This window comes from Dendropsophus ebraccatus, chromosome 1 (genome assembly GCF_027789765.1).
Source record: "Dendropsophus ebraccatus isolate aDenEbr1 chromosome 1, aDenEbr1.pat, whole genome shotgun sequence".
NCBI lineage: Eukaryota > Metazoa > Chordata > Amphibia > Anura > Hylidae > Dendropsophus > Dendropsophus ebraccatus.
The window spans coordinates 146,657,299-146,671,770 of NC_091454.1; the positions used below are offsets into that span (position 1 = coordinate 146,657,299).

Consider the following 14,472-nt stretch of genomic DNA (forward strand, 5'->3'; position numbering starts at 1 on the left):
TTTGTATGCATGTACAGGTAATGTATCATATTGTCTGTAGTACACAGAATGCAGTACAGAGAATGTTAGATTGGAACAGCTGGTCACCTCTCTACAGAAACAGATGGAAGAAAAGTAAGTAATTTATCATTTTTTGTAGCCATAAAATACATATAAATGTTATATGTAAACACATCATGTACTTTTTAAAATAGTATTCTGAAGATATATTTATCTATTTAAAACTGTGCAGGGTGGGGTAAAAAATGAAGTCACATACTCACCTATTGACAATGCTCTACCAGTGCCATTTCACCAGTGCGTGTCCTTACTGCCAGCAATTTCCCCATTTCCCACCTCCTCATCTATTTTAAAGAGGAATTCCCATCTTACAAAGTGATGAAACCTTGTCAGAACCCCCATTAATCTTGAGAATGAAAGGGTTAAAGAGCTGGGAGCTGCAGTGAATTGACCAGAAGCATTACTGTGAAGTGGGAATGCAATATAAAAGGGGTATTTCCATCTGAGCTTGTTATGCATAGGATGGGTATAACAAGGTGATCACTGGAAGTATGACTGCCGGGATCCCTCACCAGTCCCAAGAACGGGGATGCATTTACCCTACATTGAATGGAGTGCTCACTGCGCCTGTGGCCTCAGAAGAGTTTGTGACCCCATAGAGAATAAATGGAATGTAGTCTGCAGTGGTCGCACAGGTACAGTAAGCACTTGGTTCATTACAGGTGAATGTGTCCCCATTCTTGGGTAGGGGAAAACAAACTGATTCACATTGCCACCAATCATAAAAGGATGGCATATTCTAGCGGTATGATATTTATTATAGTTTGACCCTGAATGTTTCTCAAAAATAAAATGAATGCACTGGTACATTGGGAAGAATTTTATTTAAATTACAGCATTTTCAACTTGCAATGGTCATATTACAGTGGCAGGCTGAAATAATGTTGTTTTTCCAAAATTAGGGACCAGGCATTAAAACATCTTCAACAGATTAGGGAGATGGAGAAGACGGAGATGAGCATTGAAAAGTCATCTCTGGAGTTAAAGGTACGGAATGACTTTTAGGACATTTCAGTTATGACTGTTCCAGTAATAGTTTTGCTAATAATATTGTAGTGTAACCAATGAGTGTCTAGGGATTACACAGTATTATCCAGTCCATCTTTTGTTTAAAACTTGATATATGAAACTCTTCCACCACCAGCTATAAGTAAGAACCTTAAAACTACAGATATTTTTTTAACCTTCTTGTAATTACTAAACTTTTAGGGTCCATTCACACCACGGAATTTGCACGGAATGTCTAGACATTAAATTCCATGCAAATTCCATAGTATGAGCTGGCCCTTAGTGTTTCTCTTCTGTCCTCCTGAATTGTAGCTGGCAGAGATGCAAGAGCAAAATGGAAAAATTTCCTCCTTTAAGACTGGAAAAGTTTCCCACACTGGATTAAAGAATTGGAGTCCAACAGGATCCCAAAATGAAGCAAGCCCACGTAATTGTACCCGCTGTGAAGTCTTCCTTCAGCAACTAGACAAAGCAATTAAAGGTGGGTGGATTGTAATTTTACCTTTTTATGAACTGCTTGCTGCATATCAACATAATAATATCTATAACTCCCACATGAAGTGTATTGCACTTTGGACCACAGCTCCGTTCTGCTGTCTCGGGTGCCTGGCTCATGCACAATTTCTTGACTGAATCACTGGACAAAATCTGCCTTATGTACCTTTTGTGTTATTCCTTCTCCCCATTTCCCAAATCCATTATACTATTATTGTTTTTTTGTTGTTTTTTTTTTTTAATCTATGGGGACAGAAGTACATGGCTGTATACCTTGCCACTAGAAAGCTAACACTAAATATAATAATTTATTTGAGATATGAGAGCTATTTTGCATATTGTTTCTTCACTGAATTCCCAGCAGAGTCTTTATGACAGACTCTCCTTAAGGAGAATAAGTGCCCCTTGGACCCATGTGGGTAGGCCTCTCACTAGCCACCCTGCACCCTGCTCTGCACTAAAAAGTGTCAACAACCCTAAAACAGCTGTCTGCAAATGGGAAGTCTTTCCTCTTGGAGACATTGTTTGGCTTGGCATAGATCCCCAGGCAATGTTCTAAGACTCCTAGATAGAGATGAGCGAACCTTGAGCATGCTCGAGTCCATCCGAAACTGAGCGTTCGGCATTGGATTAGTGGTGTCTGCTGAAGTTGGATAAAGGTCTATGGTTGTCTGGAAAACATGAATACAGCCAATGACTATATCCATGTTTTCTACATAGCCTTAGGGCTTTATCCAACTTCAGCAGCCACCACTAATCAAATGCCAAACGATCGGGTTCGGATGGACTCGTGCATGCTCCAGGTTTGCTCATCTCTACTCCTAGATGGAGTTAAACTCTTACTTAAAGGGACACCTCTTTGCCTTGCTAGGTGTGAGAGCTATTTTGTGTATCCTTTCTTCCCAGAATTCCCAGTGGAGCAGGAATTGCCTGTAAGTCTCCACATGTCTTTATGACGGACTGTCCTTAAGGAGAGTGAGTATCCCTTGGACCCACTAAATATAAAAAAGGGTGGTTACTCCCATTGATCTTTAAGCTGGGCTTTTAGCTGTCTCAGTGGGTGGGTTCTGCATTCTACAGGTATGTATGCACATTCAGTGCAGGCTTCTAGTGCAAAAGTGCCTGATCTCCCACACCCTGCCAACTGACTGTCACTTGCTCTAGCCCTCCCTTCCCCCAGCTTCTGCCACTAATAGACAGTTACAGAAACTCACCTGAATCAGTTACACCACCATAGGGATTTTATATTGTTATATATTATGTTTAAATAACATTTATGACGTGGTCTAGGATGCCAGGAACGTAATGTGGAATTACAGGAGGAAAAGGACCAAACATTGGCCTCTCTGTACCAGCTGCAAGATATTCTTAAGGTAACTATTTCTACTGTTAACGATTTTCTACTGTATCTGTAAGCACAAGGAAAGTTGTTCCTGACATGTGCCAAAAAGAGATAAATGTCACTAACTATTATCCCACATACAGTAATCCTGCAGTGTTAATACAAAAGTTGTGTGGCCATTAGTTTCTATGCAGAAAACACATAAATCTGCTGAATGCATGTATTTCTGGGTGGTGGCATAGATAGAGTCACATGGGCATCAAAGAAAATGTAGGATCTCTGCCTCCTACCCCTACGGCAGCAAGAATAGGGTATATAATAAAACATAAAAATACATATACCAAATAATACCACTGTACAAGCAGGAAATATTGGGGGAGATTTTTCAAACATGGTGTAAAGTGAAACTGGCTCACTTGTTCCTAGCAACCAATCAGATTCCAGCTTTCATTTTTCAAAGAGACTGTGAGGAATGAAAGGTGGAATCTGATTGGTTGCTAGGGGCAGCTGAGACAGTTTCACTTTAAACCATGTTTGATAAATTTCCCCCATTATCCCTAAACATATTACCATTGTAATGAACAAAATCCAGTATAACATGACCAGTATTACTAATAGAGATGAGAGAATCGCTAATCTAAACCAAGCAAAGTGCTCATTAAGCCAATGGCCTTTCAGCGCTACTCCGCTCGCTGCCACTCTACCCTGGGTGACGGGCAAAAGCTGGATCTAATTCTGGGAAACTGGGAGAACTTTCCCAGGATTGGATCAAGCTTTTCCAGACATCCTGGGATGAGTGGTAGGGAGCAGAGAAGCCCTGAAAGTCCGGCGGCTTGATGAGCGGAGCTCAGATCAGACCTGATGCGAAGTCGTTCACTTCTCGTTTTCTTCTCCATCTGATCCTGGACATCATGAAGACTTCTCCTTACCATGACTCATCTCTGCAGAATTTGCCAGGATCCAGCACCCTCCTCACCTACATATAGACACCACATCTGTAATTCCTTATGCATATTGCCCCCCACATTGTAGTTAGACCCTTCTGTGCTCCTACATAGTAGCTAAGCCATTTCTATGTCCTCATTTAGTATTTAGGTCCTTCTTTTGGGTCCCCATGTAATAGTATGGCCCTCTCTATTCCCCAATATAATAGTTAAGCCCCTCTGTGCTTATAGTTATAATAGTTATAATAGTTAAGCCCCTCTATGCCTTCATATAACATTAGAGAAGAACCCAGCACTCCTTTTCCTTATTTATTTACTGCAGAATGCATCAATATTAGCAGTACGCATTTCAGCCAAGCTGAACTTACTAAAAATCCAGGTCCAGTCTCCTGAAGGCAAAACACATGAATTCCGTCAAGTTCAGAGAGTCACGGCTCAGTGTCTATCGGTCACATGACTTCCTTCTCTGTAAGCGTTCAGATGGCCTGGGAAACACAGGACTTACTGTTTTCTGACTCTGAGAAAAAAAAAGGCAGAAAACAGGAAGTGCTGTGCTCTCCATGATAACTAAAAAAATAAATAACAAACGTAAATTGGAAACTTGCTTTATATCCCATCTACTTTTGGTTTCGAGTTTGAAGTTTATAACGACAGGTACACTTTAAGCTAAAAGATATAGTAGTAAGGCCCCCCTCTGTATCCTCAAATAGTAGTTAGACCACTCTGTGTCCCAACACAACAGTTAGGTCACTATATACCATTAGGCCTTCATACTGCCAGCATATAGTATTCGGTCCTCACACTGCCCTCATATGTGACTCCACGAACATAACATTACCTCTAACAATGCTTCCCTGAAGCTCCTCTTTGTGCTTCTGCACTTCGTTCCACCACAGATCCTCTTGTCTCTGAGCCCTCGGTGCAGGCAGTATGGTATACTGTTGCTGCCTGCACAGAGGTTCTGGGATGCCTCCTCTAAAGTTCCATTACTTTGAATTGTGTGTGCAGCTTAATGACACACACACACGCTTGAATGCTGTACTCGCCTGGGGATCCTGGAATAGATCCCCAGACAAGCCCTTCTTCCCCTATGGACAGTCGCGCCCCCTGTGATTGTGATCATTATACTTATTTCTTTGGGTAATTCATTTCCAAAATGTTTGGGGTAAAATGAATGTTGAGCTCTGATTGGGAGCTATGGAAAATTCAGATAATTTGATAAATCTGGGGCAACGCATGATGACTTTTTCTGTTTCTAATTCTTAATTAAATGAAACATGTTTATTAGAAACTGGAAGTATTTAAATATAAATATATTACAAATGAAAAAGTAATGTTGCTTACTAATAGGGTGTTATAAATATATACTGTTTGCACCATTGAATGCCCCACCTCCAGATTTAAGCAAATAACATTTGCAGTGATCCATACATTGCTGGGTTTGGCATATACTCAAACATGTAAATGTAAATAAAAGTAATAAGTAGCCCTGTAAGGATTTATAACTCTAAGTATATGCTGCCGCCTCTCAAGCAGTGTACAGTAATAAAAGTAATAGACATATGGCCTAGAGTGTGGAATGCAGCCCTGTGGAGACATAACAATTATTATTGAACTATTATTTATACATTATAGGTACACATATAAAGCTGTAAAAGCAAATATGCCAGTGTCTATTTGTATTTGATCAGGTTTGTGATAGCCCCCTTAAAGGGTTTGCCTTACCTCACATTCTTCCTGTAGTATTACAGGGCAAATATTCAGCCAAAGGGCTACCATGTAACACAGATATCTAGTCCTCTAAATCATCCAGAATAAAATCATAGTATACCTTTATTGAAGGCACACAAAAGAAAGGCTAGAAATAATGGGATAAGAATAGTGTATTCAAAACATAAGTCGAAAACATAGATGTATAAATACATTGCTACTTAAGCATTAGAACATAGCTGCACGGATATAAATGGTTATAGTTGTAGTTTGTCTTTTACTTATTATTCCACTCTAACATCCCTGGACATCCACAGCTTCCCAGTGACTAGAGCTTCTTATTAATGGTACTTGTGCAGAGCACACCCTGAGCAGTCACCAAGCCTGCTGATACTGACTGCACTTGATAGCATTTGTGCAGTACATACTTTAAACAGGGACTAAGCTTGCTGGCACTTGTAGTACTAAAAGTAGCATATATTTATATATTTCATTCTATTTTTCTTGTATGGTGTTAGGGTCCTGCGGCAATCAACATTTAGGATGCCAGTTTTATACCATTTACATCCATAGATATATGTTCTTCTGTATCAATGTAATTATATATCTATGTTTTAAACTTATGTTTTGGATACACTATTCCTATCCCCTTACTTTTATCCTTTCTTTTGTGTGCCTTCAATAAAAGTATACTATGATTGAATTCAGGGTGCTTTAGAGGACTAGATATCTGTTTTTATTTTTACTCTGATTTATGCTCTTAGGTGGGGGCAGCATCTAGTTAACCTAAGTCTCCCCAATAGATCTGCACCAATTTCTTTCTCCATTTCATTTACCATGTAAACGGACACAAAAAAGCAGTCACAGGCTGTACACCTATCACCTATCCTGACCTGCCTTGCTTTACTACTGTACTGGATAGTTCCTGTCACAGACAGAGGTGGCAGTAGAGAGTACAGTTTTAGACTGGAAAGACATCATTCCCTGCAGGACATACAGCAGCTCATAAGTACTGGAAGACTTGATGTTTTTTTAAATAGAAGTAAATTATAAATGTACATAACTTTCTGACACCAGTTGATTTGAAAGAAAGAAAATTGCCTGAGTACCCCTTTAAATCTTGATAAAAGAAGACTTTATTAAAATATACTTGTTTAATGTATGTTCACTGTCAATGAATGATCAATATCGTGTAATGTTTTTTTTTTTCTTACATCATAATAGTAAGAATACCCAATTAAACATCCGGAATGACAGTAACATTCTGCAAAATGTTGGGCACCCTCTTAATCTATTTATCTTCAACATATTTGAAATATAGTCAACATCCATACATAAACATTTAGCTAAGAAACAGTCAACTTCCCTAATTCTACTATGAGTAACAAAAGTCTTCTGTAGGACATCCTCTGATACCATGAATCACCAAACCACATACTTACCAATATAAATAGCAGAGAACAGCATTATACAATAGTAGCATTGTCATACACTAATCAGCCATAGCAATTCAACTACTAACAGGTTAAGTAAATAACATTAATAATCTTGTGACAATGACACCTGTCAAGGGGTCGGATATTTTAGGCAGCAAGTAAACAGTTAGTTCTTAAAGTTGCTATGTTGAAATTAGGAAAAATGATTGGGAATCTGAGATCTGGGTCGATGGTTTGAGTATCTCCAAAATGGCTGGTCTTGTCGGGTAGACCCACGGAGGTCTCTACCTAAAGCAACGGACACTGGAAGACTAGGAGCGCCGATGCAAGGCGTGAAGACAGGACTCCCATAAAGTGTCCGCACTTGGGGTGGTGTGAATTGTTAGCACTGAAGGTTAAATTATTATTTTTGCAAAGTTTGTGAACTTTTGAAAAATGAAAAATATAAATACAGTTGAAGAAATTAGAAATTTTCTAATTTATGCATTGTGGTATGAGGGAAACAAGCCGGGACACGCAGTGCATGGCAGCTAGCTGCATATGGAGCAGCATAGCTACAGACCAGTCAGTGCCTACACTAAACCCTTTTGCAATACCAAGCCACATACAATGGGCACGAGACCGCCAGAACTGAACAATGGAGCAATAGAAGAAAGTAGCCTGTTCTGATGAATCAAGTTTTCTTTTGCATCATGTGGATGGCCGGGTGCGTGTCCATCACTTACCTGAAGAGGAAATGATGCCAGGATAAACTATCAGAGGAAGACAAGCTGGCAGAGTGTGTGTGATTCTTTGGCCAATCTTCTGCTAGGAAGTTATGTGTTCTGGCATTCATGTGAATTGACACATACCACCTCCTTTTGGCCTCTAAATTTCCAAGATCTCAATCAGATCAAGGATTGAGGAGTCCCAAACAGAGCTGTTTTAGCTGGTTTAGTTGTATGAGAGGGACCTACAAAATATGAGGCAAGTGTTTTCAATGTTATAGCTGATTGATATAAGCTGATCAATCTTGTCCTTCTTGTTAATTGTTTGTATTCATTGCCTCCACAGAACCTCTCGAAGCAGACTAAAGTAAATGAACAAGTGGCACAAGCTCTGCAGATAGACAATGAGGCCCTTAAAAACCAACACAAGCTGGTAACAGAACAAGTAAGAAATATAAAAACTACTTATAGTCACCTACTTTTTATAGATTAAAACTGCTAAAGTAAAATCTTCTGATTCATTTTCTGCACAGAGCTATATTTTACCTGTGTGATTCTATGGGGCTTCAGCAGTGGCGGATTAAATGTACCCTGGGCCCCAGGCTGTCCACCAAACACTGCCTGCCTCCCCTCCCTGCTGGCCCCAATAAACATAATGTTTGGTCCCTTGCTGCTCCCAGTAAGCATTGTCCACCCCACCTCCACTGCCCCCAGTAAACATACTGCCACCTGGTTTCAGGAGAGGAGGAAGCAGATCTTATAGGGGAGGTCGCAGGCAGCACAGAGGATGTCAGGAGTGGAGGGTGCTGATCTTATAGGAGAGTTCCCAGCAGCACAGAGGATGTCAGGAGAGGAGGGTGCTGATCTATAGAAGAGGTCCGAGCAGCACAGAGGATGTCAGGAGAGGAGGGTGCTGATTTAATAGGGGAGGTCACAGCAGCACAGAGGATGTAAAGCGAAGAGGGGGCTGATACTATAGGAGAGGACACAGCAGCACAGAGGATGTCAGGAGAGGAGGGGGCTGATCTAATAGGGGAGGTCACAGCAGCACAGAGGATGTCAGGAGAGGAGGGGGCTGATCTTATAGGGGAGGTCGCAGCGTCCCAGCAGCACAGAGGACGTCAGGAGAGGAGGGCGCTGATCTTATAGGGGAGGTCACAGCAGCACAGAGGATGTCAGGAGAGGAGGGTGCTAATCCTATAGGAGATGGTCCCCCTCTTCCCCCCTTATAGATGGTCACCCTCTTCCCTCCTTTTAGATGGTCCCCCTCTTCCCCCCTTATAGATGGTACCCCTCTTCCCCCCCTTATAAATGGTCCCCCTCCTCCCCCCCTTATAGATGGTCCCCCTCTTCCCCCTTATAGATGGTCCCCCTCTTGCCCCCTTATAGATGGTCCCCCTCTTCCCCCTTATAGATGGTCCCCCTCTTCCCCCCTTATAGATGGTCCCCCCCTTCCCCCCTTATAGATGGTCCCCCCCTTCCTCCCTTATAGATGGTCCCCCTCTTCCCCCCCCTTATAGATGGTCCCCCTCTCCCCCCCCCTTATAGATGGTCCCCCTCTTCCCCCTTATAGATGGTCCCCCTCTCCCCCCTCCCTTATAGATGGTCCCCCTCTCCCCCCTCCCTTATAGATGGTCCCCCTCTTACCCCCCTTATAGATGGTCCCCCTCTCCCCCCTTATAGATGGTCCCCCCTCTTCCCCCCCTTATAGATGGTCCCCCTCTCCCCCCCCTTATAGATGGTCCCCCTCTTCCCCCCCCCTTATAGATGGTCCCCCTCTTCCCCCCCTCTTATAGATGGTCCCCCTCCCTTCCCCCCTTATAGATGGTCCCCCTCCCTTCCCCCCTTATAGATGGTCCTCCTCTTCCCCCCCCCCCTTTCCCCCGTGCAGGCAGATTTAAAAAAAACTAAACAAAACAAAGAAAACTCACCTTACAACCCGTTCCCCCGTCGATCCTCTCCTGTCCTGCTGGCTCCGTCCTATCCCCGGCAGCGCGCGCATCACAGAGCTCCCCATGCGCCGGAAGTCACAGCCACAAGCGCACGGGGAGCTCTCTGATGCGCGCGCTGCCGGGGGATAGGACGGGACACCTCCAGCAGCTGCGCAACAGCCTGGGGACAGTAAGAGCAGGATTCTTGTGACCGCAAGCAAAACAATGCTTGCGGTCACAAGAGCCTGCAGTGGCGAGGGGGGGCCGGGCCGCAGCGGCATTATAATGTGGGTGGCATGGCATGGGCCCCCCGGAGCCTCGGGCCCCGGGCGGCTGCCCCAAACCGCCCACATTATAATCCGCCACTGGGCTTCAGCACTGATGGCTTATCCTTAGGGGAAGCCTCACCTCAATTCAGTTGTATGAGCACAATACAGACAAGCCACTATGGGGGACATTTATCAAACTAATTGCACCTGTTTTTAGTCTAATATATCTAGTTTGCGCTCAAAATAAATCTTATATGAATTTATGAAGCTTTTTTAGACAAGATTATCCAAATTAGATGCGACTTTTTGAATTAGATTTTTTGTTGTTAATTAGATCGAAAGTGCGCCAGAATTTTTTTTTTAGCTAAATTTATTAACTGCTCAATTTTTTAAAAAGTCGCATATATTGGCGCATCGCTACGTCTGCTCCGAACCAGGTGAATTTATTAGACTAATTAAAAGACCATTATTTTTAAGACACATTTACTATGCTATTAGACAATTTACATAAATTTGACTAAACACATTAGATTGGAAATTATGCCAAAACATCCTTTACAAAATCGTGTTTTTAGATTTCTTAGTAAATATCCCCCTATGTGTTTATAAAAAGTAAAATGAACTTGGCGGAGTAATGCATCCCCTTCACTCTGCATCACATTGCCCACAGGTACATAACAGTAGGTGTGTATGCACAAGCCTGCTGTTTTGAGAATTTCTGCTTAATTTGTTTTTTTTACTAAAATTTATTCTTTAGATACACACAAAGCTACCTCTGATTTTGTGTAATGTTTTTATGTTACAGACCTAGCAGATAGATTGCTATAAGAACATTACTTTTCTCTCTGGTTTTATCTCTTTCTATGCAATGTATTTTTGTGCAGCTCAAAGTTATATTTAAAGAGAAACAAAATTTGGAAAACGCCTACAAGAAAATTCCCCAGGAAGAGAAGCCAGCAGATGACTGGACAGAGAAATCTAGATTAGTTAAGGTAAATTATATACAAACTGAAGTTCACCTCATTTAACCTACAAAAGCAGAGGCCTACACCCTCAGTACATGATGTAATGTAACTTGTTACCAATGTTATAATGCTACATAGACATGAAGAGGTTTAACCAAACATTGAGTTATAATGGCAAGAACGCTCTGAGCTTTATATAAACTTATTAGAGAAGGAACATAAACACAAAAGCCTTCTTGAAAGTAAATTCTTCTAGATGATAAGAAACATGGCAGCTTCAGCAGTTTAATCATATTTACTGTAGCATAAAAACACAGTTGTTGATACAACCAATGACTGTTTTACAGTGTGCACTTTGCAAACATGGATAAAGCCCATGGCTGTATCCATGTTTTCCAGACAGCCTAAGGGCTGCATCCAACTTCTTCAGTCACAGGTAATCAAATGCCAAGGGTTTGGTTTACAGATGAAGAGTTTATGGGTTAGAGAAAAACGAAACCCAAACATTAGTTATTTCCTTAGTTCCATTGAAATTTACTTTTTGTCCAACGTGTCTGTAGGCACTTGATGTTTATAACAATGCACTGACCATCAACATATCTGAATGAAAGCCACACAAACATCGATATAACCTGAACACGTCAGATAGTTGTAGTCCAAATGTTTTTATTTTCTGAAAGGTATCATCCAGGCTTACAAAAAAATGGCCACATTCTACCAGAAACAGCGCCACTCTTGTCCCCAGATAGGGGGAGGTTATGCATCTTGGTTCTATCGAGGTGAATAGAGCTGAATTGTAATAACAGATGTAGTGTTGTTGTAAGAATGTAGCTGAGTTTGTTTTCTTTTCTAGAATTTGTTGAAATCTGTTAAGACCAACAAGGAGCCATCAAAGGGCACAGGAGAAAATAATGAAGATCTCCTGGACCCAACAAAAGAGATGGACGAAAAGGACATAAGCAAACTGCGGAGAGAGCTTGAAGAAAAATCTGAAAAAGTACAGTATTCTTAGTTTTCATTAAATTTAAGATTTAAATATACCAACTGGTCAGCACCATCAACACAGTATTGCTGCAGACAGCTGCATTTCCCCTGCATTGAAATATAGCAGTACATACAGCAAAATCCACTCTTTACAGGCATTCTATGATACGGTTTATAGACAGAGGTTATAATCATAAGCCAATCTGTGATGTTACTGTCATTTACATTAACTTTAGACATGTAGCATAGACATATTGTCAAGATTAGATTGGTCAGTGCTCAGAGCCCCACTAGACTCTTAGTTATAATTTACCTGGGCAGACTGAGGTTTACATTTTTGTCACTGGGATTTGTGGAAAATAAAGTATATCATGTGTATTTTATAAAAATCACAACATATTCTATTTGCCATAGATTTGTTACAAGGAATTAATGAAGAATTATGGTATTAAAATGAATTTGTGTGCTACATATCAGGTCCAGGTCCATGACCCTGCAGATCCTGGCAGTTAGATGACAAGGGAGATAAAATTTACCATACCTTCATAGTTTTACACTACTTGTAATCAAATCTAAAGTAATCAAAGTGCATTTGTTAGCAACTGAAGAGTACTAGTGGTGCTTAGTGGCAGTAGCATGCTGTTTCCCTCCATCATGATAGGGCACAGCTCAGCCCTATATGTCAATCAGTAAAAGTAGAGTGGGGGGAGGAGGTGAGGCACGACTCTTCAGCTGCTAATTAAAGGAAGGAATTTTCGACCTACACAAACAGTATGGTTAGTTTTACCCCTCTAGCACTTATTTGCTGGTATATGCAGCTCCAAACCTGATGATGCTGACAGATTCACTTTAAGGCTCTGTTCACACACCTTTTTTGGCTGTTTTAATCCGTCTTTCAGGACAGCCATCATTTTGAGGTCAAATAACGGACGTTATTTCATAAAGATGGACGTTATTATACAAAAACGGACGTTATTTGACCTATTTGACGGCTGTCAAATGGTGTTAGGTGTTATTCCAGGCAGAGCTTCTTCATGTGGATATGGCGCTGACTCCTGCTTTCTATGTCTATGACATGTCAATTCTTCAAGTGGAGAGGTGCAGAGAACCAAGACACGTGCGCTCTCCCATTGTAACTAATAGAAGGCCGGAGTCCGTGCAGAGGGGTTTCACCCGGAATCTCGGCGCCGATTCCGTAGTGTGAACGGGGCCTTATCCTCTATTTGCAAAAAAAGGAGGTAACTATCTGCTAATGGGATCTTAAGAATAGGATCTTGAGAACAGATGCATGTATGTTGCACCGTCATTCAGTACAGCTTACATGTGAAAACATAAAGCAACTTTCCTCAAAGTGACCAAAGTGTTACTAAGAGAATCTCTGTAACATAGCTAAGAAATGTTTTTATGTTGATGATGTTTTTGCCTATGAAATGATAGAAATTTCTGCTGCATCAATATCTGTATAGGCAAACTGAGTCTAGGAGCATATTTGAAGCGTACCTGTTACTCCTGTCACCGGGTAACTATAGATATGACAATGACGGCTTAGTTCCATGCATGAACTGTACTGGATCAGAATAGGGCATGTGCACGGAACTGACCAGGTGTAGTTGAATCCATAGCCACCTGAACTTTTGGCGGCAGGAGCGATTGCATGCTAATCGATTGAGGACTAAAGAATGAATAAGAATATCTAATGCTGAGAGAATAAAAAATGACTTACACATATTTTTAAACTTTATTTTGTTTTCAGATATCTACAATGGCTTCTGAGATCAAAATGTTGAAAGAAAATAATGACTCTCTAATGAAAGGTTGGTACGAGTAATTTGTTATTTAATCACAAGTTTTACTGTGGCAAAAATGATGTAAATTTGCAGCAGATTCTTAGGCCATTTAAGCCCCACCCTTGGACCGATGAAACCCAGCCCACCCATGGGTTGGCCCCACTAGTTCCTGGCATTATTGACAACGTTAAACCATCTTTGTTAAAGAATTATGATCACACAGATAGCAGTTGCATATAAAAATGCAGTGTCTGGCACATTTCCTCATTGTTGCTAATTTGCATTGCATGTCCCATTGTTATATACCTCTGTTATCTGTGTGACGTAATACTCTTAAGAAGATGGTATGAAAGCTAACTTTTGTTAAGTCAGGTGCCCAGATATTTATGTTTATATTGTGGACTGCTTTGCTATCTGACTACTGGCAACTTTGGCTGATTTCAGCAATGTGTACTAGGAGGCTACACAGTGGTTTCCTGTGATCCAGGTGATTACAGGTTACCTGCTATCTATGGTGTGTATGTATTCCAGGACTACAACTCCTAGAATGTAAATGGGGATATTATAAGTGATTTGTCACACACCTAAATTTGGAGACTTTCTGCCAATATTCTCTGTAGATCCTTTCGTCAATATGCTAGCGCACAAACCTTTAAACTGTTTAGGAGCTCTCCACATCAAATGAATCATGATGCTGGGAGCTCCCAGGTCCAGTCTGCAGAACACCACCCGCAAAACAAGACCATGAAATTGTGCAATTGTTGTTCATTTTTCATCCCATCAGCCCTCAAATATAATAAAAGTTTTTTTCAATATATTATACTTACACCAGAA

At 41.1% G+C, this 14,472-nt stretch overlaps 1 protein-coding gene across 2 annotated transcripts in view; it reads left to right on the forward strand.

Moving 5' to 3' along the window:
* LOC138778365 (uncharacterized) overlaps positions 1-14,472 on the forward strand; it is a 58,804-nt gene that overhangs the window by 43,174 nt on the left and 1,158 nt on the right. Inside the window, exons 20-27 of one of the 2 annotated variants that reach the window (XM_069956440.1) lie at positions 41-114; positions 963-1,047; positions 1,381-1,549; positions 2,854-2,936; positions 8,049-8,147; positions 10,787-10,894; positions 11,721-11,864; positions 13,605-13,665. In XM_069956440.1, the coding sequence (XP_069812541.1) occupies positions 41-114; positions 963-1,047; positions 1,381-1,549; positions 2,854-2,936; positions 8,049-8,147; positions 10,787-10,894; positions 11,721-11,864; positions 13,605-13,665 (823 nt within the window). The remainder of the gene's footprint in view (positions 1-40; positions 115-962; positions 1,048-1,380; positions 1,550-2,853; positions 2,937-8,048; positions 8,148-10,786; positions 10,895-11,720; positions 11,865-13,604; positions 13,666-14,472) is intronic. The other variant, XM_069956441.1, reaches the window with a different exon arrangement.